Genomic DNA, 26,440 nt, shown 5'->3' with positions numbered 1-26,440 from the left:
AAAAGACAAACACACCTTTTACAGTTGATCACCATGACTTTGGTGTGATAACTTATTCTGAAATGTAAATCTGTGCATTACAAAAAGTTTTGAATGTTTGGAGATACCAGCTTTATTTTCTTTGGTAACATTGTGAGATTTAACGAATATTTTTAAAGACTTTACGCTCAATTTAAAAGACTTGCAACCTTTAAAAAAAAAAAAATAGGGCTATATATTACAACCTTCTTTAGTTACATACACCACAATATGTGGAATAATTTTCAAAACATTGGTTATCACAATCACTGTATGTACAATAATATTACTGTAATGATATATTTGGCAAATATTATTACACTATTTTAATATTTATCTTTTAATAAGGATTCCCGTAATATTCCCAACCAGCTGAAATACTGTCAGAAGTCAAAAGTAGTCCTTTTGTAAATAATGTAATAAATCATTCTCATCATTACTACCATCAGCTCTAGGAAAAATATGAAATATTGTGTTTAAAAATAATTGTATGTATTCTTTTTGAAATAATAATAATAATATTGTTTAATTAATGACTATATTTTTTGCCATCAGCTGTGGCAAATATGTGCAATATTTTATCTAAAACAAATGACATCTATTATTTTTAAATGTATTTCTGCAGTAAATTATAATATTTTATTACACCCCAGCAGAATGAGCAAATCTATCAAATATTTAGCTAAATATGAAACTCAACTAAGTGTGAAATATTGATTAGCATGAAACCAAATTAGACATAAAGCATTTCCAAGCCAGCAGCTGGCGTCAGTTCATTAAGCAGGCGCCGTCACTTTGCTACCCGGGCAACAGGCTGGGATCAATGTGTAATGTGCTTTTTGTTTATTGGAGGGAGGGGAGAGAGGACACACTGCACTAATTGACTTCTTCCAATTATGTTTAAGAAGGACTCACACTCAGCTGGAAAACACGCTGGCGCAGTGGAGATCATCGGAACACGCGCAATTAAGCTGCTTGTTTTTCATGGATAGGGGCTGGATTGCGAATGCACCCTGGTACCAATAGCCAATTTAGGAGCAGGAGTAACAGAATATTTTTACATAAGTACTTTTACTACTACTTACAGGTCCCATACCATAAGAATCCATTTTTCTTACTGTTTTATGGTGAACATAATGAGTCTGTGACGCAGTATGTCGATTTCACGTAAAACGTGTGGATCAAATTTTGCTGTCATTGTGACGTAGAATTAGTCAAGTATCTGCCCAATTCGTGATTGTTCCACAACAACTCAGCTCTAGAAAAATGACTGAAATATCAAATATCAAATCAAATTAAACTTTACTTATAAAGCACCTATCATACATTAAAATGCAACTCACGGTGCTGAACAATTAAAAATATCTGTCTTGAGTAAAGGTTAAGCTTTGCATCACCAAACTCAGAGGAGTTGAGGAATAAACGGCTTTCATTTATTTTGGGAGAATTTCTGAAGCCATTCCAAAGGAGAATTGTGATGTTTTCAGGGCTATTCATTCCAGGTAAGTATACATTTCAATTTCATCCGAACTAAATATACATTTCAAGCCATACACAGCCAAGCCGCCATGCATATATATATATATATATATATATATATATATATATATATATATATATATATATATATATATATATATATATATATATATATATATATATATATATTAGAGCTGTCAAACGATTACATTTTCTGATCAGATTAATCACATTTTAGAATTTTGATTAATCATTATTAATCGCTTAATAAAAAAGGCATTTTTTATCCCAATTTTTTCCCCCACCAAATTCTAAGAGCACCGGTTATGTGTTTATTCTTTTGACATTTCATCTTATGAGGACGTCTTCAACATTTTTTTTTGATCCACTGCACACGCTCATCCTCCTCTTTTTCTAATCAGTTAATTACTTGCATAATTTCAAATGGGCCCTGGATTGGCTGGCAACCATTTCAGGGTGTACCCCGCCTACTTCCCGAAGCCGCGACCCTTTTGAGGAATAAGCGGTTAAGAAAATGGATAGATGGATGGAATTTAAAATGGAAAAAAATGACCCCGATATTTTGACATGAACAAATATTCTAAATGTGATACGCAAACATTCATTAAATTCTTTACTTTAATGCATGAAATTCTGTTTATTGCTCAAACACAACCTGCGCTACCTTTAACGCTGTCACGCTAAAAGATAATCTACGGTCAAAATTAACAGTACGATTAATCTGCGTTAATTCATGATGAATGCGCTAATTTTTTGTCCTTTAACTTTGACAGCACTAATATATATATATATATATATATATATATATATATATATATATATATATATATATATATATATATATATATATATACATACACACACACACACACAACAATACCTGCCTGGTGAACTCAATGATAGTAAAACCCGACATGGCTGTCACAAGATGCCAGCATATCACCAACTTCCAATCAGAGGAAAGCTGTTTTACATATTCAAATTAAAAGAGCAGCGATCCAATCAGAACAAGACTTATTTACATATAGAATATTGATGAAAAATCCAGCTGTCCTGGATGTCAGGCTTTTTGTGAAAGTGCATGTTGGGCATTTCCAACATAACTTCTTTTGCAAATCCATTGAAAGGACATAAAAGATTATTATTAAAAAAAGTGTAATATGGGACATCCTTTTGCCACCTCCGTTGGGAAGGCGGATGAGCTGAAGCCTATATCTCATCTGACTACAGACAAAAGGCAGGCCACACCCTTTATTGCTCACCAGCCAATGACAAGGTACCCAAAGGCAAGTTGTGACAAAAAAATAACAATCCCAGTGCTTGATGAAGCAAAATCACTCGACTGTAATGAGAGATAAAATTGAATCCCACCATCATCACTCTCACAAATAGCCACGTCTCCCACACAATAATTACATAAGTTGTTCAACCCCTTTTATTTTTAATTGCCCCTCTCCTCCCATCCGTCCTTGTTTCTTTTTCCTCCAATCTCCATCCCAGAGCACTCCCCACCCTCACATCGGCCCTAATTGGCTGTCACCGTGTGCTAAAAAATGTGAAGCCACTTCCCGAATATAATCATGTTTACACGCAAGCACCGGGTGCCAGATTGTTGGGCCTGTCTCTATCCAGCTTTTCCTGGGACTAATTTAGTGTAAAATTGCCCATGATTGTCTGTCATTGAGGTCGAGGGAAAGGAACTGGCTCAGCATAATAAAATAAATAGATGTTGACTGTTGAGTCGCACTGATTTACTCTTTTTGTTGTTGTTAATTTGCCAGAGGGGTTGCATAGTGGTAGCAAGACGAGTAAGCCTCATTATCACCTTGTTACTTCAAATCACTAGCAAATAACTACAACACCTTTTGATTTCAACACGCAAATCTCATTAGAAACAGCGTGGGAAAAATTGCAATCAAGAAGGCGTAACCATGGAAGTTTATTTACAAGGTGACCTCTGACTTACATATTTAGATAATGCTGATTTGGAAATGTTGTCATGCATGACATGGCTAAAGACATTTTCCAGCTGGACTTATTTTGCTTATTGTTTTACTTGCCGCCATGTGAGCATATCTGATAGAACCTTAGTTCAGTGAGTGTCAAAGGATTATTTCTACATGTTTCCAGAAGAAGGAAACATACTGTATTATGCATATGTTTTTTGCAAAAAAAACAATTGAGTATGTGTCAAGCATCCAACGAAACTCAGTGCAGCTCTGCTTACCTTCAAAGTTTGACATAGTGTTTAAGATAGACAGTGTGGACGGTATGCCTGTGGCTTGAAAGTGGCAGATTTTTGTGAGGGAGGAAAAACCTGGTGTGGGTCAGTTATTATGTAAAATGAGCAGAAATATAATAATTCTCAAACTTCAGAATGGCTCTTTCTTACTGACACATTTTCAGGAACAGACAGATAACAATAGTTTTAATTTGTTGACTTGATGGGGTTTCAGGTACTCCACAATCATAATCATTTGGATAAAAACACACAAAACATACATTTTCACAAAATGTCACTTTTAAGAAAAGAAGGAAAAGAGAAAAGATGTTATGTGAAGTAATCAAAGTGTTTCAATGCTCTTAATATTTACAGTGGTTGACTTCTTGATGATGATATTAATATATTTGATTTATTCAGTGGTAAAAAACATTTTTATCTTTCGTTGTCTTTCCTCAGGAGCAAAGCACAAAAAAAAAAAAAAAACGTAACGGCTGCAGCTGCTGGATCATAAGAGGCTCAACATAGCGTGAGATGCAGCTTTGGTTAACAGCGTCAAATCCCAAAAGAAGTCGTAACAAACACGCCCAAAAGCTGCAAAGCGATGTGGAATCGCAGACGCTTGCGTGGTCAAAACTTGATGTGGCCTCGAGAGACTCCAGGTTAGAACACACAGTTTGAAACATTGCAACGGGGGAAATTAGAGCAATTCATAGAATCATGACTGAAGCAGATGAAAGTAAATACAAAAATGACACAGATACAGTTATGTTTGAAAATGTGCACACCTTTGGGGTATGTACGCTTATGAGAACAACTGTAAATGTACAGAAGCTAAACATCACTTCATTACAAAACATGCTGGGAATCGTCACCAAAATTCACATGCACATCTCTTCTCATGTCAACACCAACCTTTTTTTGTCACTGTATTTAGAATTTTTGGGGGGCATTAAGCCTTTTTCTCACCAAAGAGTGCGCTCATACGTTTACATACACCTAGAGTAAGTAAATGTTCAAGCACAACTAAATAACACAAATGGCACAGATACTGTGAGAATGCTAAATGTTATTCACTGTTCACCCTTTCTACATTTTTTATAGTATCCTTGTTGAGGTTGGCCTATATTTGTGACCTGTGGAAAATCCTTCACAGCGTGTGTCGGGAGTTTGTGTGGAGGCGGGTTAGACCTGATGTTGGTAATCTCACAGATCCGCCAGCCTGCTCATTTTGTTCCCTTTTAATGCGGCTATTCGCACAATAGAGTCTTGACATGGTGGAAGTTGGCATACAAGTTGTGAGCAACGGCTAAGGTTATTATAGTCAATGAAAACTAATGAAATGAATAAAGCAAAATTTGAACAAATATATTGTTATTGAAAGAAAATTAAAACAAGAGCTGGGTATGATCTGTTTTGTCAGTGAGTATTTCAGGCTGGCCCAGCCTGTCCAAGTTATCGGCGACAACCAGACAGAATCGGTACCACATCCCTTAAAGAAAAAATAAATCAGCGTTGTATACCTTTTGGTGACATTGTCCCATATTGTTTTAATTTGAATTAACTTAATTTTTTCTTTATTTGTGCTTGTGTGTGACCTGGAAATGACGTTTGATGCCGATTGGCTGCAGCCGACAAAGACAGACGGGGCCCACTTGGGCCGGCCTGAAATACTGACAGACTCTGAAACTAAAAAGAAAAATGCTTTTTCAAAAACAATGGGAACTTATTGAAACAATATCTTACATTTATAAATTGAACTAAAACTAATATCATTTATAGCCAAAATTTTGCTTGATTTTTGTCATACTGTACATGAACTTCCGGGGTTCGTTTTAATGTATTTATTTTGGTATTAATGTAGTTTTGCACAAAAAAAGGAAGATATTTTTTGTCTTCTTTATTTGTTTACCTTTTTCAACATTCCACTGTGTCTATGTGGACAAATCAACAAACACATGTTGATAAAATATTTACTTTGTTTTTCAAACCAATAGGGATGTGCCAAAAAATCGATTCTTATAAGAATCTCGATTCTCATTTAGTACAATTCAGAAGCGATTTTAAATGCGATTTTATTTTAATTATTTTATACTGTCTTGCCTTTGTCTGTGTGTGCCTTTATTTGGAGCGCTATTCATGTTGTACCTGATTTGGCCATTTAGGGGCAGTGTGGTTCCACGCGGTCTAATACACTGTTAAGTTGTAGCCACATTAGAGAGTAGAAGGAAAAAGTCAATATCAAGTTATTCCAATAAAAGTTGTTTCTTTGCAGTGTGGAGCCGTTCTTTTGAGTAATAAAAGTGCCGCGAATAGCGCGCTAATTAGCATTAGCGAGTCAGACTGGAGTTGATCATGGCAATTCCTTGAACATCGATAAATTGAAGCAAATCATTTTGAATCAAAAATCGTTCTTAATCGAAAATCGATTCTGAATTGAATCGCAGACCCAAAAATCGGAATCGAATCGTGAGACATTCAAAGATTCCCACCCCTACAAACCAATGTAAGCATGAAACTATTGCTGATTGAGGCACAATGTTTCCATTTAATGTCACATTACAACTGGAAGCATTATTAATAATTCACAGCATTCACAATTGAACAAATGCAGCTGACACCAGAGGAGGAAGACTACAGTAAACAGACACTCATCTTCCTGCTGTCTGAATCACTTAAACTGTCTTACGCCAATCATTCTAAACGTGTGCGTGTGTGTGTGTGCACGTGTTTGTGTGTGGCCACTTGGTATTTGGAAATGTCCCCTCATAACTGCTGATCCATGAATAGCCCAGCTAGCTGCTTCGCCACATGTCCTGTCATTGAGTGCCTAATTGGCAAAAAACATGCACACAAACAGAGAGATGAATGAGTGTGTCTGTATGCACACGCACAAACAGACATAATAAACACACACACAACCCAGAAAAGGAGAGAGAAAAACACAATTAGAGTGTGTGTGTGTGTGTGTGGGGGGGGGGGGGGGTGTCAAGTCTACTTCACAGTATGCGGACGTCTCAAGTGGGACCCCTCAACACACCCAGTCCTCACAGTGCTGGGAATCAGAATTAACAGGACTTATAAATAAGGAATGTGCTCCTTGGAGAGTCGCTCTCTGGTCACCGCGCTTCCAAACCAAGACGCTTTTAATCGGAAATATTCTTGACATTTAAGCAAAACATTTTCTGTCGTCCTGCGCATTCACTTTGCCATTGTGACATTGTGGCAGATATATTGTGTTTATCAAACCCACTTTCCACATTGAGATCCGTTCCAGCTCCCAAAACAAAACCATTGTTCTTATGTGTTTGTAATCAACAAAAATGGGGGCCCGGAGGGCTTTGTGGAAAGCACAACAAGGTGAACTAAATATGAATATGTCCATCAGTCAAATGAAGTTCATCCAATTTTTCCCCGTTTTTTTTATTTTATTTAATATATTTGCAAGCAATTCTATACAAGTGGTAGTGAAAAATGTTTGGTGCTGCTTTTCCCATGAGATTCATGTAGATTGAGTCACCTGTTCCAAGATTTTATCTTCCTCTCCTGCAGGGATACCATATGGGTATCACCCCCCCCCCCCCCTCCATTTCCTAATTTGTACCAGGCAAGGACACGGACTAAAGGACTCTTTTCAAGTGTGTTAAAGAGTGTACATTCGCAGTGGATATGAAAAGTCTACACACCCCTCTTCAAATGGTTTTAAATATGATATAGGCCTAAACATCTGCGATTGGCTGGCAACCAGTTCAGGGTGTACACCGCCTATTGGCCGAAGCCAGCTGGGATAGGCTCCAGCAACCCTTGTCAGAAAATGGATGGATTGATGGCCTAAACATGCCAAGATAAATCATTTAAAAAAAATCATATGGTTGCAAGTGTGCACATTCTTATAACTGGGATATGCTCATTAATCAATATTAATCAATCACATTCCAACCTGCTTAACGCCAAATACAGTCCGGCTGTTCTAGTAGGCTTTTCCTGTTTTTTTTTTGTTTTTTTTTGCTGCATATCCGATATACTGGAACTTCCAGGAGACGTCAGTATTATACATGAGTAGCTCAACTACTATACATAATTAAAATTCCATGCTTGTATCTTGCATTTTGACATTTATTCAGTATTTGCCAAAGGATTTACATTTACCCGAGTCGACTTCTTCCATGACTTTTCATATGAATGCCGAGTTGTAGTAGCTATTTTGGATACTTGATCACGCTCTGTTCAGCAACGCTACAAAATGAAATTGCAAATGATACATAGTGATATTTTTCTATAATGTGACTATAAGTAGTCAATAATATTGCCCCAGCTCAAATTCCTAGCCGCTCTATTATGTTGTATGAGTTCGTATGACATTGAATGCATCGCACAGTTGGATAGTGATTATCATCTCACAGTTCTGAGGATCTGGGTTTGAAATTCAGCCACAGGAAGCTCGTGTGGATTCTGCATGTTTTCATGTGCTTGTGTCAATTTTCACTCACATTCCAAAAACAAGCTCCGGAGATGATGAACATGAACACGAGGAACACTGCTGGGTTTTTGTCGCTTATTTGAAAAATAGTCGTTTGTGGTGCCAGTAAAGTGGCTAAATCTAGCAACAAAGTTGCTAAGTAGGAAACACTGAAACTTTTTTCTTTCTCACTTGCGCACAAATGCAAATAAAAAGAACATTTTATTTTGACTTGGATTGTGAGGGCCAGTCAGTGGTCACATTAACTAGTCTCAACATAGCAAGCCTGTAGTGTGAAACCAAGTTTGCATGATCACTTCCCTGGTAAAGAAAAGATGAGATTTGGTCCAGATCCGCCCGGAGAATCTTATGTATTATTAAATCCAAACATGAAACTCCTCAGCCACATTCAGTGTGCTCTTCTCTGAACATCACTGCTGGAAATAAGATGTCCGTGTTCATTATCTTCTTTTCTTTGCTCTGTCTTCTGTCTTTCTATAACTCTGCGCTCTGCTCTCTCGTCTGCGCTCCCTCGTCACCTCAGCTCATAACACACAGTCTCCAGTACACATTCAGGTCAGATGCAGTCCTATTTCACATTCCGGTATGTTTCTCTTTGGTTCTTGACTTGACCTCCAGGCGATGAAAAGATAGTACAGTCAGTGCCGCCGCTATCCCTTTGGGTGCCCCAAGCTTAAAAGTATGATGGTGCCGCCAAATTTTATTTTATTGTATTTTTCTGCGGGGTGGGGGACATTTCCCATGCAACTTTCGGTCATCGTTTACTTCTTGTTTCTTTTACTTTCTCTTTTTACGTCTTCAACTTGCCAACCGCAGAAGAGAAGGAAAACCTGCTCTGATTGTCTGATGTCGTAGCACAGAGCATTATTTATATTGTCCTTTGGAAAGCAGGTACTTTTAAAGGTTACTTTTAAAATTTATTCTGTTACAGTTACTTTGTAATTTTTTGTATTTTTTTGTAAGTAACGTAATTCAAGTATCATAATATTGAAGTAAGGTAACTTGATTGCTTTGGATTACTTTTGGATTACTTCAATACCGAGTATGCTCATGAAGACAAAACAAAAATTTACATCACCACAATTATATACATTCTAAGCAATGTGCCCCTGCTATTTGCTGGTGATAGAGACCCGGGCAGCCTACAAATAGGAAAATTCCTTGTGTAATTAAAAAGCATATAGACGATAGATAGATAGATAGATAGATAGATAGATAGATAGATAGATAGATAGATAGATAGATAGATAGATAGATAGATAGATAGATAGATAGATAGATAGATAGATAGATAGATAGATAGATAGATAGATAGATAGATAGACAGATAGATAGATAGACAAACTCTGAATATCGACTAATGGTGTAACCTCCTCATAAATCACATTTTAATGGAAAAAATATCTGCCTCAAATAAAAACCAAATATCAAAATTTATAGAAACATGGTCTATGTATATAGAATATTTTAACCTAATTCTGGTTTCTTAATTCTGCCTGTCAGCGAGAGCCACCACATTGTGATAACTTACATTGATGTTTCTGTATTTGGCAATTTGTAACTAATGGTTGTGTTTTTATAGTCAGGAACCCAGTTGCTGCTAGCAGGATTGAGCAGACTAGATCAAAAGACACCTTACAGTCACCAACTCTTCAAGATTCACCTCCAATGGGCACTAAGGGATAATATTCGGAATCACTGCATGCCAGTAGTTTAACTCTATAGGTGCTGTTCCCCCTGGCTGAGCGTGGGCGGCTCTGCCCCTCTGTTGGCTGCTGGGTGGCGGCTGCGTCTTGGCCGTTCCCATGGTCTCTTTGGGGGTGCTGTGTTGCGGTGCTCTCCCTGGTGTCCGGGGTGGAGCCGCCCTGGCGCGGTCCTTTGCTCCGGGCCCGGCGACGCGGTTCGGGGCCTGTGGGCCTCCGGGGTGCCCCGTGGCAACCTCTCCCCTCCCCCTTGCTGCCTCTCCCTCCTCGCCTCTTCCCGCCCGTCCTCCGCCTCCCTGTCCCTTCTCCCTCGTCATCCTTCCTCCTCCTCTCCCCCTCTCTCTGCGGCCGCCCCTTGCTCTTCTTGTCGTCTCCTTCGCCCGTCCCTTCCCCCTCCCCTGCACAAGTTTTGCACAATACACTTTTATAGACACATAAGGCACATAACACACTTGGGGGGGGGGGTGGGGCACCGTCTTCGCCCTACAATTCCCCTCCAATTTTAATGCACCACACAACTGGGAGGGGGGGTACATCGGTTGGGGCAGACCGCAGTATTAAGCAGTGTTGCAGTCCCGACAGACGACAGACAGACGTGTTAATAAACTATACATGGATTCTTTATTTGGCTGGTTATTAGATTATCATTGTATTATGAGTCATAATACCTACAATAAGCCGTAATTTATGACATACAATGTACCAAATTCATACAACAGGAGTGCATCTGCTATTCAATGTCATTTTTGCCACAAAGAGCAAATGTCCTTTTTATGCAGTGCACAGACATTATTATTCATTGTGAATTAATTACACATTTGTTGTGTTCACGAGTAATATCATATCAGAGTGATATTTGAACCTAGTGGTGTGTGTGCCTGTACAGTAAGTGTCAGTACAAATACGCGAGCATTCTAAAGGTTGTGTGTGACTGTGAAAATGTTGGTAGAGTGAGGAGGGTTGAAATGAAGGTAAGGACTACTGGGAGTAAAAGTTCCAAACATGGATTGCATCAAGCACAATGCATAGATGTGTGTGTGTGTCTTGACAAATAGGAGTGTGGTGCTAAAGGTTGTGTGTTCCCAGTCCCTGAGATAACCGTCCCCTGTGTTGGTGTCTGCCTGATGGCGGAGAGGAGAGAAGGAGGAGGTTGTAATATAAGGCATAACAAACTCACATGCTGTTGAGTGCGTTGCGGTGACCTGCTGAACACGGCTGAATCTCAGTGCGTTTGCGACAATCCCATTAGAACTGGAGGCCTCTCAACACATACCCAGACACACATCTTTGTACAGTCACATTATGGAAATATGTATCGTCATTCAACTCACAATATTAGTGTTGATTTTTAGATGGTGGTTTTAAAGCGATACAAGATTTATAACTCATTTTCCAGTATTGAATTAGGCATTGTATTTAAAGATCTCTGGCATCTTATTCCCTGAATTTTAGCTCAGTGGCAGAGTGGTCATCTCACAAGCCTGAGGTTGAGGGTTCCATCCCAGGCCACTGTCACCATGTCGAAGTATCCTTGAGTAAGATACTGAAGTAAGATACTACGGCGTCATCAGTATTTGAATGAGTAGTCAAAATGTAAAGCCCTTTGAGGTGGAAAAGCTTCCGTACTTTAGCCATATTGTAATGAGTAGCCAAGATAGCCGTGTGTTACAATTCCATTTTTAGTTCCATTGTGGTCATCACTGGAAATGTGGTTTGATGTGCTCTTTCATTAGTATTTGTTTGTTTTCACAAAAAATGCTCAAATGTATTTATTTGAACAAAATTGTAATTGAAATTGGCAATGACAGAAGTGAATATAAGTGACACATAAATGCCGACTTCAAAAAGATATTTTCTTAAAATAAGCATGCATTAAAAGCTATTCATCCAAACCCCAAGCAAAACAAATGTCAAACATGGCACTTGTGTTTACACTCATTTTTAATTTAAGGAAACACAAACAAGACAATGCTGATTAAGAATATCTTCAGAATATCCTTGCATCCCATGTAACCTTATGGTGGCAAGGAGCTGGAGTTCATTCTTCACAACAAATGAGCAAAAATGCATTTGGCTCAAAACATTTGAGACTGTTGTGTGATAAGAAGCATTAATTACAAAAGTGTTTGCTTAGATATTAAACATTTTTTCTGTATTGTATATATTTCACGCGCACACACACTGTACGTCGGTTTTTCAGGCTTTGCACATTGGTTAGTCCAAGCTAATTGTTTTACTATTTGCGGTTTATGCTGAAAAAAATCTGTTATTTAAAAAGTCTGTTATTTCTCAACAACAAATTTCCCCAACTGCTCTAAATTCAAGCATTCTAAACATTCAGTAAGAACTGAAGTTTGCCTGTAGATGACAAGCAACTTAGAGACAATTAAGAGATGAAGTTGTGTTTACAGAGAGAAGCCAAGGCTTGGAGCGTAGACCTAGAGAAAAATTGAGGACAAGATGTTGAAAAGAGGGTCTTCGGGAGGGACAAGTGGCGGCAACACAAGACATGAAGAGGGAGAGATGAAATGAAAATAAGAAGAAAAAGACGAGAAGGAAGGAAGGAAATGATGTTTGTGTTTTCCTTTTTGTTTTGTTTTTTTCATTCCAGCACAAATTTTCCCCCCGGAGCTCATTAGTCTGGAGAGAAACAAACCACAAAACCTTAAAAACCAACAGAGTGGAGAGAGACAGCGAAAAGGGGAAAGGGAGGGCTCAGCCCGAGGAAAACAAAAAAAAAAGATGGAAAATAAGAGAATGAAGCAGTGGAGGAAGTGAGGCGATAGCTACAAGTGGACAAGGAAATGCTACTGAAAATGTTTACTGGACAAACTGCCACGCCAAACCTGAAATAGGTTAAAGAAAAATAAAATTACATTGAATTTTTTATTGATTTCGGAGCAAAGAAAATAACAAAACAGTAGATAATAAAGCCATTTGATTGAGTCATAAATCAGACAAAGAATTTTTAAGGTCTAAATATTCACATGTAATTTACAGCCAAGATAATATAATTAGGGATGTTCGATACCACTTTTTTTTCCAGACCGATACCAGTAGGAGCACTCAACTTTTGAGTAGTCACCAATGCCGATACCAAGTGCCAATACCACTACTACTTATGATACATACACCCCCACCAAAAAAAAAACACACAACAAATTTTAAAGACACACGTATATATCCCAATATAGCATTTTTCACAGAAATTGCTTGAAATTAATGACACACTTTTTTTCTTCTAATGTCTAATTTCGAGTTCCTGATCGTAAAACAGCCACAAAGAGGGTGGCCGATACACCACAACCGATACCTGGAAATAAAGCCAGGTATGTACCTGGTATTGGTACTCGCCCATCCCTAATAACAATAATCATAATAATAGTGTTTTATCTTCTGCTAATATATTGTAATATGTATTTAGTATCTGAGCTTTTCAGCCACAACCTGGTTTGAATAACTCAAATAAAAATGAAAATAAATAAATAAATAAGAAGCAAATGTTCTTTTATCAGCAGAACAGCAGCCCAGTTTTCCACACAAAATTACTAGAAGATCCCCTTATAATATTTTTTCTTCCATATAACACAGAAATACAGAATATACAGACATTATAGTCATCAGCCAGATTCAATTTAAGGTGTGGGTATTATTGTTTTTGTTATCATCATCATAGTAGCAGTAGAAAGAGTGATTTGGATCTATTACATAGTATCACATATGTACTGTATATTGTTGCTTTTGAGTGTCCGAGAGTCCCAAGTCTGACGCCGAAGTAAAGCAAGGATTAGTCCGTGCTAGGAGGCAAACGAATACAGCAGCAGATAAAAGTACATGTGGGGAGGTTGGGAGGAGGATGAGATGGACCACTCATGGAGGAGGAACAAGGGGGCTTCTGGGTGGGTTAGATGAAGGTACAGCTAAACTGTAGTCTTAAATGAAAGACTTAGTGTGTGTGGGGGGGGGGGGGCTGAAAGAAAACCCAGAACTCTTTAAAATGTCTTCCATCTCATGCACTTTGTAATTTTGAAGCTTGTTGCAGCGCTATTATTATTATTGTTATCGTGATTTGCGCAAAACATTTAGGTTGATCAAGAGCTCCCATATGAACTTGGCATTTGCACGAGTTTTGCTGTCACTTGCAGCCTGATGGCATGATGGTGGAAGAAGAAGAAATGGCTACTCTGGCTTCAAAACACTCACGTTATATGTATATGATGGAGCAGATAATAATAATAATAATAAAAAGGTATTGGCCCTCCACACAGCAACACTATGCGGAATGGATGAATGGAAGAATGAAGGGAAGTGAAGATGGCCACACTTTTCCACTCTTCAGTAACAGAAGTCCGTCGTCGCCTCCATTTTCTCTTACCAGCGTCCCTCCCTCTTGGAACCTCTTCACTGTACTCCCCATCAACAAGCAGCTCTTCCTCCTTTTTCATCCCCTGCTCCTCTTCCACTCTTCTCCTCTACATGGGGAACACCAGGAAGCCAGAGAAGGTGGAGTATTTCCATCCTCCCATCAAGTTTCCTCTCTCCAGTTTGAGGTAGGCCCGGTCTCCCTTCTCCATCTGGATCAAAACGCCGTTGCTGGCCGCCTCGCGGGTCACATCCTGGTCGCCAGCGAAGGCCGAGATGACGGGCCAGCCGTTGTGCATCAGGCTCACCTGGACAGCAGACAAGGATAGAGACAAAGTCATGAAGGGACAAAGGAGGTGAACCATGCACGGCTGACACTCACAGTATTCTGACTTTAAAGTGAGAATTGTCACAATTTAAAGTCAGAATTCTGAGATTAAAGTCAGAATTTTGAGATTAAAGTCAGAATTCTGAGAATAAAGTGAGAATTCTCACTTTAAAGTCAGAACTCTGAGAATTAAGTGAGAATTCTGAGATTAAAGTCATAATTCTGAGATTAAAGTCAGATTTCTCAGAATTAAGTGAAAGTTCTCACTTTAAAGTCAGAATTCTGAGATTAAAGTCAGAATTCTGATTAAAGTCAGAATTCTGAGATTAAAGTCAGAATTCTGATTAAAGTCAGAATTCTGAGAATAAAGTGAGAATCCTGCCAAAATTTATTTTCCACCTCTTCACTGGCCCTAATCTTCTTCCGTACAAAATAGACAGTCGAGACCTTGTTGTAAACTAACTCTATACAGTTGAATTGATCTGACTTTGAGAGTTTATCAATATCTTTTGTGCCACCAGTCCTGGAAAGTTCATACACAGTTGAGGTGATAGAACAGGAAAAGTTATTAATGGAATGTTTACAATGTTTTAGTTATTCCAGTGAAATTCTGTACCATCTTGTGTTAGCAGTATGCTAATGGTAATTGATCAAGCAAAAACAGTAATATGCTAAAGCGAAATGAAAATCAAAACTCTTGGAATCTAAATGTATCAGTAAATCAACGGATGCAGCATAACCATAACCATCATATAATTATACACTTAAACATCCCTCCAGCTCCTGACGTGCACAAGTGTGTGTGCACGTGTGCCTTTGTGTGCATTTGTGTGGGCAGGATGAAAAGAGTGGAGAGCTCTTTTGGCCCGCCACTCTTTAATGGCCAACCTGCTAATGGTGACTCAAGAGTCGGAGCACACGTGTGAGGACGAGCGTTATATGTTGCCTTGAAAAATTACGTGAAAACACTCAGACGCTACTTGAACTCTTTTTTTCATTATATCAGGATGACGACGTGCCATAGGTTAATATTATGGTTTCTAGTGCTGAAACTTGAGTTGAGTGGCAATCAAATACAGTATGGGGAAGTCAACCCGCAAGTCGAAACACGCCTATCTGATTGATATCGCGTTTGTGCAATATGAGTTAAGCAGCAAAATCCACCCGTTTGTATCCATCACAGGAGGCGGCTATTTTGACATCACCGTTTTTCAGAGCTCAGATAACAACCAATCACGGCTCAGCTTCAGAAAAAAAAAGTGAGGCTTCCTGTAAGCTTTGTCTTACTTAGTTCCATTTCACGTCCTTGTTTCCAGACAGTCAGCTTGCCTTTCTTTGTGTACTTCCACCACTCCTGCTCCTCCTCCTAGTACACGTACATGCTTACCAGTCAAAACATGTCTGAGAAACATTATACCGGCTTAGCAGGAGTAATCTGCCCGGTTTATTTGTTTTGTCGCCTGAACCACTCTGCTCTAACTGAACGCAAAAGGATTCATTATGGTTTGGTTAGTTTTTGTTTGAAATTTGCATATACATAATATATAGCTAATTTAAGCAATGTTATCCTGTGGCGTGCTACCAGTGTCAAGTAATAACTGTAAACTGCAATACGAGGATTGGCTCAAATACAATCGCTAAACATCAAAGAAAGACATTGATTTTATAAGAATTTTTTTTGTATCTTAATCAAAATTACCAAAATTAAAGAATTTGATATTCTGTTATTTATCAAAATCTGTGTCGTTCAAACTGAAAAATGTATTTAGCTGATGCGACTCCATTATCCATAAAGGATTGAATGCTGGATTCTTTGTGGCAGAATAATTTTGATACAAATATTATTTACATAGTTGACACTCACTTTGACGGAAACATTAAGGAGTCAATTAGCAAATATTCCTGTTCCTTCATCTGAAAAGTGGAGTGCTCAGCAACTCAATTGAATGTTAAATAGAAGATGACAAAAGAGTCATATTAACCTGATTAACCTAGCGGTGACATGTTGCCATGATGTGCATGACATTCACTCGAGAATACACACGTACGCAGCATGCACGTACACACACACGCATGAAAAGTCAACTACGCTCTCACAATTACCAGGCATAAAAATAAAAGCATGATAATAGGGCTGCGCGTCGGTCAGGCCTAAATTGACCTGCATTCATTATGCATAAGCATCAATTAAGTGCCTTATTATGGAGCAAGAGACAATAACCCACCAAGTGCAACAAAGGGGGTGCAGGAAGCCAACGATTAAAAGAAGGCACGGAAAAACGGAAGCCAAATAAGAAAGGTGGAAGCAAGGCGAGAAAGGGACTATTTTACGATTCTGTAGTATAAGGTAAGGCTTCAAATTGCTCTTAGAAAAAAGTAAAAATTGTCACACAATTGTAAACACTGTTAATGTATATTAAAAAAAAAAGACACCTCTAGTGAAAATCATTTCCTTTCATGGGGTTTCAGGGAAATATAGGCCATCTACTAGAGATCTCTTACGCAGGTTTGGCAGTGTTTAGTCATCGGTTGTGGAAGAAGCCAGGGGAATATTCCAAGATTAGTGTAAATTGAACAATCGTTCCCATATTCTCACTCACACATTTACAAGAACTGTTTTGAGGTCAGCCAAGTGGTTGGCACATCCGCCTGCAGTGCTAAGGTTAGGGGTTTGAATCCGGACTCTGGCCTTCCCGTGTGGTTTGTCTGTTCACATAAACAAACATGTTAGGTTAACTGAAGGCTGCCCTAAAGTGTGAATGTGAGTGTCAGTGATTGTTTGTCTTTTTGTGCCCTGCAATTATTGTCTGAGGGTGTACACAACGTCTTAGCCAGTTGTGAGGTTATTTACTGAAGAAAAAATAGTAAAATAATAAGTCTGTATTTCGTTAGTAACTATACCTTTGTTGTTACTATAATGAAAAAATGTAAAATGGTGTATGTATTTAACAATGTTGGGGGTAACGCGTTGCAGTAATATATTACGTTTAGTCAGTAACAACGTAATATAACAAGTTACTGCAATACATTTTGGTAATATTAGTACAGTTAGTGACTCCCGTAATGCGAACATCACACACATAGCATTGATATTTTTGCTTTTATTACACACTTCCATCCATCCAGTTTTCAATTATACTTCATCTATCGCTATTATTTTTTAGCCAATTTCTTAACAAACAATTTACTTTATGTAAAAGAATTACATTATGTTATTGATAAGAGGAACACACATTAGCAATATAAACTCATCTTTCCCTTGTATGTAAATGTATTTGAGTATGTTGATCATTTTAATTATGGCGTACAGTCTGGCATTGTTTATTTACCGGACCAAATATCAGTTCCAATATTTATATTTGTAAAAAAACAACAACATCTTGATACAAATATGAATCAAAAGCAGTGATCTCACACCATAGAGTAAAAATATTTCACATTATACCGCACGCGATATAGTTAAAGGTCCTCATTACAAGTTAACGTTTTCTTTTTAAAATCTCAAAATCATGATTAAACAAATGAATCCCCAATGTCAAAAAAGTAATTAAAAAAGTAACTTAAAAGTAACTTGAGTTACTCATTACTCTACACAGACGGTAGTAGTTACATTTTCTAAGTAACTTGCCCAACACTGGTGTTTAATCAAACTGCATTTCAATATTAGTTTCAAACATTATTCATCTAACAAGAATAATTATTTGAGGAGCTGTGCTGTCAAAGTGGGCAAAACACTCCAGCCTTTGAGTGCCAAAACAAGCCAAGGGAGGTTTTACTTTGTGCCAAAAAACAGAACCCAGAACAAGATGTTAAGTGACTCATTGAACCACTCGACTAGCACCGGTTAGCAAGTAATGACGGCATACAACCTCTTCCTTGTTGAGAAATCCACAACTAGACAAGCTGACAGGAGCATCATTGCCACCTAGCAACTGGAGGCAGACATTGTTTGGACAAACATCACAAGCAAGTGCATGTAAACTCACTTTGTTTCCTGTGTGGAACAACTGGAGAAACTAAAACGATAGTAAACCAATTTATTTGTTTGTTTAAAACACAGTCACTATGCAAGGTTGCAATCGAGGGATAAGAGAATGTTTTGAACTTCTGTTTCCATGTCAGAGTCACTTTGAGCATATTAAAGCGGGGAACTCTCGTTTGTGGCATTTGCTGACTATAGGCGCACTTTTTCAAGCCACAAGAACGGGACACAGGTTGCTATATGTATGATTTTAAACATGATCTTTTTTTTTTATGTTTCAGATAACCTAAAATGACGTTTTGATAAAGATACAGTTAAGACCCCTCTCTATCGCAGGGGTTACATAGCAGGGTTCCACTGTACCCTATTTAAATACTCATTAGGCATATTTTTTTAAAGAAATTATGGAACTTGTGATTTTAAAGGTCAGAATTTTTAAATAATACACATTTTAAAACATTTCTCAAGAGTGAGTGAGTGAGTGAGACAGCGAGCGATGGATAACACTAAAATATTCTACAAACAGTGGAACAGCATACCAATCCCTATGTGTTTAAACGTATCCCATTTTTTCCAAACTAACAAATTTAACCCATCTCTAACAATATGCAGCAATCATTATGCTCAAAGATTATAAAATGAACCTACAGCCTTCGCTTTCTGTATGCAGCAAAAGTAAGATTGAAGAGGATCTGATATTAATTAATCTTCAGCAAAAACTATACTAACCTTGAAATTATTTCTGTTTTCACGCTTCTTCTTTCAAATATACATGGTATAAAACCATAGTGTGCCTTCATCAAGTGGGCAAAAGTGGAATTACATCTGAAATAAACTACAAGTAGAACAAAGTAGACTTATACAACTGAACCAAAAAAAAAAAAAAAAACACAAAATAACAGAAACACGAACCTGGAACCCATGATTGGTGGGTTTACTGTATTCTTTTTGCAATGTATGGCTCACCAAGTATTTGGGACTGAAATGAATTGAAAAATAGCACGAGGAAAAAGGACCTCAATGATGTAACCTAGCAGTAAGCATTATTGTGTTGAAAGTTTGAGTCAAGCGCACAAATGCTTGCTGCCCTTTTGTGCTGTTACTTGATGCATGCGCTATTCATGGGGCAACTTCGGGTATTAGGAATGCCACCAAAGTGCCAAATTCTTTGATACAGAGCAGAAAAGCAAGAGTTCACACACCCTCGATTCTCCATCAGAGCAGCATGGAGACAATACAAATTAACCTCATGTGTGCCTAAATTAAACTCAGATATGCTGATGCTACATAACATAACAAATCATTCCTTTACAATATCTGGCTTCTTTAGTTTCAAACTGCGAGCGTTTTCAAATCTGGCTCTTGATTGCATTCACAGCAGGAACGAAGGTAAGGTTTTACCGTTTGAATGCAAGAAAACTTGGCATAACATACAGTATGTACAGTACAGTAGGCAAAGTTACAGCTTCAAACACCACAAGTCAGTAGTATATTTCCAACAGATGTTCCCAAAATGCATTAAAACACACACAAATATAAAAATTAAGCATTTTTTGGACTTGTGCGACTTATTCTTTGGAGCGACTAACAGTAAAAAAATAAAAAAATAAAAATCCGCTTATCATGCTTCTAATGTTTAATCAATTAGTAGCATGGTCTTAACATAAACATGTTTCATTGACTTTAAAGGAACCCCGACTGTAATGACAAGTTTGCTCTATATTTGGTTGCTACCAACATAACTATGAGATTCATTTTTCAAAACTAATTTCTAATTTAATAGATTTTATAGAAGCTTTATTTGGACGTACGTCGCCATTGTTATTTGCGTCGCAACGCATTCCGTGCGTAGTGATGTAGAATGCCGGCTGGCTTTTTGCCGAGCAATGTGAAACGCCTGCAAAGAAAGCAAAGTAAGTCTCGAAGCGTTCCTAAAGAAACACGCGATCACCCTCCCCCACGCCGTGCGTTCGTCATTCACCAAACGCATTCAAGAGTTTTGATCGACCCTTTAGGAACGATACGGAGGCTTACCTTGCTTTCTTTACAGGCGTTTCACATTGCTTGGCAGAGAGACTGCCTCCATTCTACGTCATAACGCACTGAATGCGTTGCGACGTAAATAACAATGGCGGCGTACGTCCAAATAAATCTACAAAAAGTATTAAACTGGAAATGATTTTTGAAAAATGAATCTCATGGTTATGTTAGTATCAACCAAATAAATCATATAAAGCAAACTTGTCATCACAGTCGATAAATGATAAATCATTTCCACATCATAAAATGATTGGCTATATGAACAGCAGTCTGTACGTTCATGTACATATTTTTAATAGCAAGCGTACTCCGATTGTGTTTCAAATAAACTGCAACTACAGTCTTTGTGAGCTCGCTGTATTTAGGTCTTGCCATTAATATTTCAGCAATGTCCTTTTCTCTTGCGTCTTTTTGGTTGAAAATGTATAGTTCTCGCTTTATGTGATATTCTGACAGACAAATCTGAGGACGATGATTGAATTAAGGTAAGCGTCTAGCAATAACACCACATCGGGGGGAAAAATACAAGATGTAGATTTATTTTTATTTTTATCTATCACCACCGCCACCACCACCTTTTTACTGGCTTAAACGTGAATGTGCTTCTGCTAGAATGCGGCCAGCCCTCAGCAAAGAGTCAAGTTTATCACCAGTCTTAAACCAGTTTATGATGAAAGCGATTGTCACACTGATGCCACCATAGATCTAATGATCATAAGGAGGGAAGCCGCAACAACAGTGTCTGTGCACACTTTACACGACAATATTACACTTCAGTCAGTTGTGTCTGAATGGACCAGGCTTTACTATTTCTCCTCTAATGCACCAATTTTCAAGGAATGCAGTGTGAGAATGGTTCTCGAAACAAGACCACAAAAGAATCACATTTTGTGCATCTCTTCCTGAATGGAGTGAGTCATCCATCGTCCATCACCAAGTCCTTTCAAATAATGTCCCAGACAAACCTTTTCAATGTACGCTTCACTAAATGTGGCTCATTTTAAAGTATGTGATCAAGGCTGCCTAATACACTGGCAGGGAACGTGTACATTTCAAACTTTTGTTACATTGGACATTCTGTTCACTTTTCTTATTGTGAAACAATTATATGCAATAAAAGAAAATAAAAGATAATTTGATATTCCACCAGCACTTTCTGTACTGTTCAGACTGAGACATCGTGTAACTGAAATGCCTTGTGTTGCAGGGTACATTTAAGTGAAATGTGTCGGATGTCAGTAATGACAAGTTGTTACTCTTGAAAAGTGAAAGTTATGTTCACGAAAAGTTTGTGTTTTGGGTTGTTGCTAGTTGATTTCATCACTTTGCTCAACAAGTGCCCAGTTGTAAGTGGAAGTGTCTCAGGAGAACACCTAGTTGATCAACTTGGGACGGACGGAGAGACGGACGGACAGACAGACAGACAGACAGACAGACAGACAGATAGATAGATAGATAGATAGATAAATAGGATTGGAGGGACAACATACTCACACACACACTATGCTGATTAACAGGTACGTCTGCGCTACGGCGGGTTCGATGATGCATTTGCAGATCTGTTGTGGGTGTGGTCACAGCCATCATCAATCATGACCAATTACAGCGGATCCTTTCATTCCCTTTAAATGTGGCGTGCTAGTCACGCACTAGCGTTTCGACAAGAGAGAAGCAGATCTGCACCTTGAAGTGGGTACTTGGAGCCCCCCACACTCCCTCCCTTAGCTGTGCTACCATGTGGGATGAGTTAAAATATATAATCCATCGATTCAGAGGCTTTTATGTCCTCGATTCACATAAAATGGTCAAATTGGCCACCAGCTGCTGGCTCTCGACAAATGCCTTCTCGGAAAAGAGTGCTTGATTCTACCCCAATTAATTTCAAAGAAACAACCACATTATGTAATAAAAATGATTGTACCTGGAAAAAATAATTGGCCACATATTTCATTCTAGGAAACTACAAAATTACAGTATAAAGAAATGTGTGAATCTATTAACATAAGCGTTTTTTTTTCTGGCTGCCACATTGTCTGAAATGCGTCGGATGACTAAGATTTCTGATAAAAATTGCATTTATTTTCCTGTAATTGAAGTGAATCACTGAGGCAAAATCCCCTCCCAATTAATCGAAATAAGCAGTTTCCGTTCACTGGAAAAGTGTCTCATGATCAATGCTTGCTCACACTTTCTTCCTTCCGTCCTCATTCTCCAAACAAAGCTTCTTTTTCCCTCCTTTATGTCCATCATTAGCTGTTTTTCTCTCCTACCCCGTTCATTACTTTTCCCGTCCGTCCCGCCTAGACACTTCCATGCGGGTATATTTTCACCTTTCCTTTCTCTCACCTTCGCTTTTCATGTGCCCCGGCTGCCATCCCTTCATGCTTTGCAACATGTTTTTCATCTACTGCCTCGCATCTCCAGCGTGCGCCACAACAACTGCCTCTCAGGCAATTAAACAGTGGGAGTTCTCAACACACCAGGTGCCCTGGATGGATGGGAGCGTGAATGGAGGACATTTGTGCGGGAGGGGGGAGGCGGGGTTCTATATTTGGAAACAAGTTCAAATCGCTATCTTTTCGTCATCCCAATATCATTGTCTTCGTCGTCGTCGTCGGGCTAACTTTGACGACTTTTCAACATTTGTCATCTTCAATTCGGTTCGCGTGCAGCCCAGACAACGACGACCTGCTCCCAAACGTTCCCCGCCTTGTTTGTTGTTGCCGCAGATATGCTCTGCTAATTAATTTGGGACTCCAATAATAACGTGTGAGTAGCAACACATAACGCTGAAACTCCAGGGAGCCAACAGCATAATTACACAACAGTTTAATTTGCAAAGAACACATTGTAATTAAGACTTATCCACATTTAATACAGGGGGGGGGAAAAAATCCTATCACTTGACGCAGCAAATGCGGTGTAAGTGAGTTGTTAGCGGGATGAAGGGGAGGGCAGATTTGAATACAAAAAGATATTTCTTGACTATAAATTGAAACCTGTGCGACACAATTTGAGTGTTGCAGCCATGTCACAGAAGTAAAAGAGGGAATTTGCGCTGTCCGTGGTTCTGAAGCTGCAGCGGCCGCAGTATTCGGACCTCCTATTGTGCTACAGCCGCCTCATTTTGTCCTCTGTGCATGTGTGGATTCATTATGATAGTGGAGAGCAACTAACCTTCATCTGTTGATGCACACCCTTAGCTTTTTCTCTGGGGAAAGAAGGTGCACACACACACACACACACACACACACACACACACTCACACACACACTACTAACCTGTATTGTTTGGCGGTTGTAGACTTTGACTACATGGAAGTTAAAACTGTAAATCCCTTTTCGCGGAGCGATGAAATTACTTCTCTCCTCGTCAAAATTCTTCCCGACGTTTACTAGAACCTGACAGAAGGGAAGGAAGAAAGTTAGGTCGTCAGCACGGGATCGAATTAGTTGCCGCATTGGACTTTAGAATGCGACAAATGATGACAGGATCGAACGTTTTCGCTCTCACCATCATGCAATTGTCTAAGTTCCGAGTTCCAAAGAATCCTATCTAGTCTATGATTACTAAAGAACATTTAAACTGGAACTTCCAAGTCAGCGCATCTTGTCTCTCAGCGTTCAGATTCCACCAATGAAGATGAAAAACTGGATTACTTCATCTGCTCTTTTTCCCGACTTAACTTTCAAGGCAAAAAAATCAAAAAGACTCAAACCATCGTTCCAATGAAATTTCAATTATGCATCTCTGCAGCCTAATGTCTGCTTTAATGGAAAGAAGCGGATCGTGGCGGGCAATTGAGCGGCAGTTTGAGTGAAAATTAACCTTTCCCATGCAGGTAGGACCTCGCCCCTGTGACCTGCAGTTAATAAATTATTTGACGACATGTCAGATCACACAGCCAATATCCAAAAGCTGAAATATGAAAGCTTTTTTTATGCTAGATTTGCATTACCTTGAAAAAGAAATGGATCACGCAAGTTTCACTTTTAGGTAAATGGAGCGAGCTTCTGACTATTAAGCTGCCAGACTGGCACGAGCGGATGCTGCTGGGGTGTCCTTCCAGAACTGACCTGGCTTTTGTTGTTGTTGTTTTTAGAACACTTTCAAACGCATCTAGCACCTCACATTTGAGTGTCAGCATCCTATTCGTAATGAGTTTTACAGTTCAAGTTCTGCTGTGGCCAAAATGTAAAAAAAGTCAACCCGTTGTTGGAGAGATGTTAGTCTGCTTCCTTAATGTAGTTTAAGTGCCCTTGAGCAAAGCACCGTCCCCACCCTGCAGCACAGTTTGTGCAGTGTGAATTGCATTTCCCCATGAGGGATCGCAGTCCGTCTAAAAATGGCACCGCAAGATGTAAGATGACTACTTTCATGGACACTACTCAGTGTTTGCTTTTTTAGCATTTTTAACATTAACTCACACTTTTCTTCTGACCCCCCCACCCCCCCCAAAAAAAAATCTCCACACATCAGATTACCTTGACGTTAAGGTAACAGTTTCAATATGAAAAGCAGGTGTTTGTTTCCTACCCGATCAAAGTAGATGACCATGGTCCGGTTGCTCATTTCCGAAGGTTCGTGGTTGGTGTTCCGGACGGCCGAGAAGGCCACTTTGGCGCTGCCCGAGCGTACCGAAATTCCCAGCGCGGTGCTGGTGGGGTCCGAAGTCGGGTTGGAGTCGCACACCACCAGGCACTTCCCCTCCAGGACGATCGGTTCCGTTTCGTTCTGAGCGTGGCTCGGGTTCGGGCTGGCCGCGAGCCACACGGCACTCAGCAGGCAAAACGCCAACATAGCCGCAATCTCAAGCGGCGACTTGTAAGCGGGGCTTTTTTTAGTCCACTTTCAAACGTCAAAATGCGGCGGCGAGAGTGACGCCAGCTTCGGCCCAAAGTGAAGCGAACTCTGCTGGGAGTTGGCGAACACGCTTGCTCTTCAAATGGAGTTAGCGGCACGCGCTGATCTTCTCTCTTCCCCGTCCCTAGCCTGGAAGTCCAACTCGTCTTGACACTTGTAATACGTCGTCCTTATTCTTTCCCCCCCACTTCTTTTAGCAGCTTTTCAGCGACTTGGAAGAGAGTAGCGGCGGGGCCGTGCTGTGTGCACGCGGAAGAAGCAGTCATAGCGCGAGGGGAGATGCTGGAGGTTGGCGAGTGGGTGGGGGGAGGTGACGGTGGTGGTGGTGGTGGTGGTGGGGGGCGAGCTCCGTCTAGCTGGCCCGTGCGCGCGCGACTGAATTATTGATACGTCACATATGAGAGTTTGAAACAAAAAAGGCTCTGGAGGAAGAGACGCGGCGATGCAGCTCGAGATGCTCACGCCTTGCTCTTACTTTTTTTTTTCTCTCTCTCTCAACCGCAGAGTTGTCCCTCCTCCCTCCGGTCACGGAGAGCCATCATCAGATTAGCGCGTGCGCGTCTTCCCTATTTTCCAATCGCCTCCAGCCGACCGCCCATGATCCCCGCTCCTCCTACACTTCAGGGGGTCCATGTCTCTCTCTCTCTCTCTCTCTCTCTCTCTCTCTCTCTCTCTCTCTCTCTCTCTCTCTCTCTCTCTCTCTCACTCTCTCTCTCTCTCTCTCTCTCTCTCTCGCCTGAGGTAACAAATTTGTGCTCAAGGGCCAATATCATTTTTACAAAGATGATGATTTAAATAAAAATAAATGTGTATGTGAAACAGTTGATTGAAATCATAATACATTCAAAAGTCAGAAGCTGAGCACCACTGTGTTTGTTTACTGGCAAGATGTGCTGCAAGGAATGTCACTATTTCTCTGTTAAAGTTAGATATGGGAGCTGTA

The 26,440-nt window shown here is 39.4% G+C and overlaps 1 protein-coding gene across 1 annotated transcript; it reads right to left on the bottom strand.

Moving 5' to 3' along the window:
• Positions 1 to 11,845: 11,845 nt before the first annotated feature.
• On the bottom strand, positions 11,846 to 25,988 carry cbln1 (cerebellin 1 precursor). The gene is made up of 3 exons (XM_077569459.1): positions 25,171 to 25,988; positions 23,916 to 24,035; positions 11,846 to 14,592 (listed from the first exon to the last, which is right to left on the bottom strand). The coding sequence occupies exons 1-3, from the start codon at positions 25,432 to 25,434 to the stop codon at positions 14,395 to 14,397; spliced, it is 582 nt and encodes a 193-aa protein (XP_077425585.1). The 5' UTR covers positions 25,435 to 25,988; the 3' UTR covers positions 11,846 to 14,394.
• Positions 25,989 to 26,440: the final 452 nt, after the last annotated feature.

The sequence above is a fragment of the Vanacampus margaritifer genome, chromosome 6 (genome assembly GCF_051991255.1).
Source record: "Vanacampus margaritifer isolate UIUO_Vmar chromosome 6, RoL_Vmar_1.0, whole genome shotgun sequence".
NCBI lineage: Eukaryota > Metazoa > Chordata > Actinopteri > Syngnathiformes > Syngnathidae > Vanacampus > Vanacampus margaritifer.
The sequence above is the reverse complement of the archived record's forward strand: the minus strand, read 5'-3'. Positions and strand labels throughout refer to the sequence as shown.

What these genes read in the sequence shown, in the direction of transcription:
- cbln1 (XM_077569459.1), bottom strand. Translation starts at nt 25,434, where the DNA reads ATGTTGGCGTTTTGCCTGCTGAGTGCCGTGTGGCTCGCGGCCAGCCCG. An exon ending in TGGTCATCTACTTTGATCGG is followed by an intron (nt 24,036 to 25,170) that starts GTAGGAAACAAA and finishes CCCTTCTGTCAG; the next exon opens with GTTCTAGTAAACGTCGGGAA. An exon ending in ACAACCGCCAAACAATACAG is followed by an intron (nt 14,593 to 23,915) that starts GTTAGTAGTGTG and finishes TCTGCTGTCCAG; the next exon opens with GTGAGCCTGATGCACAACGG.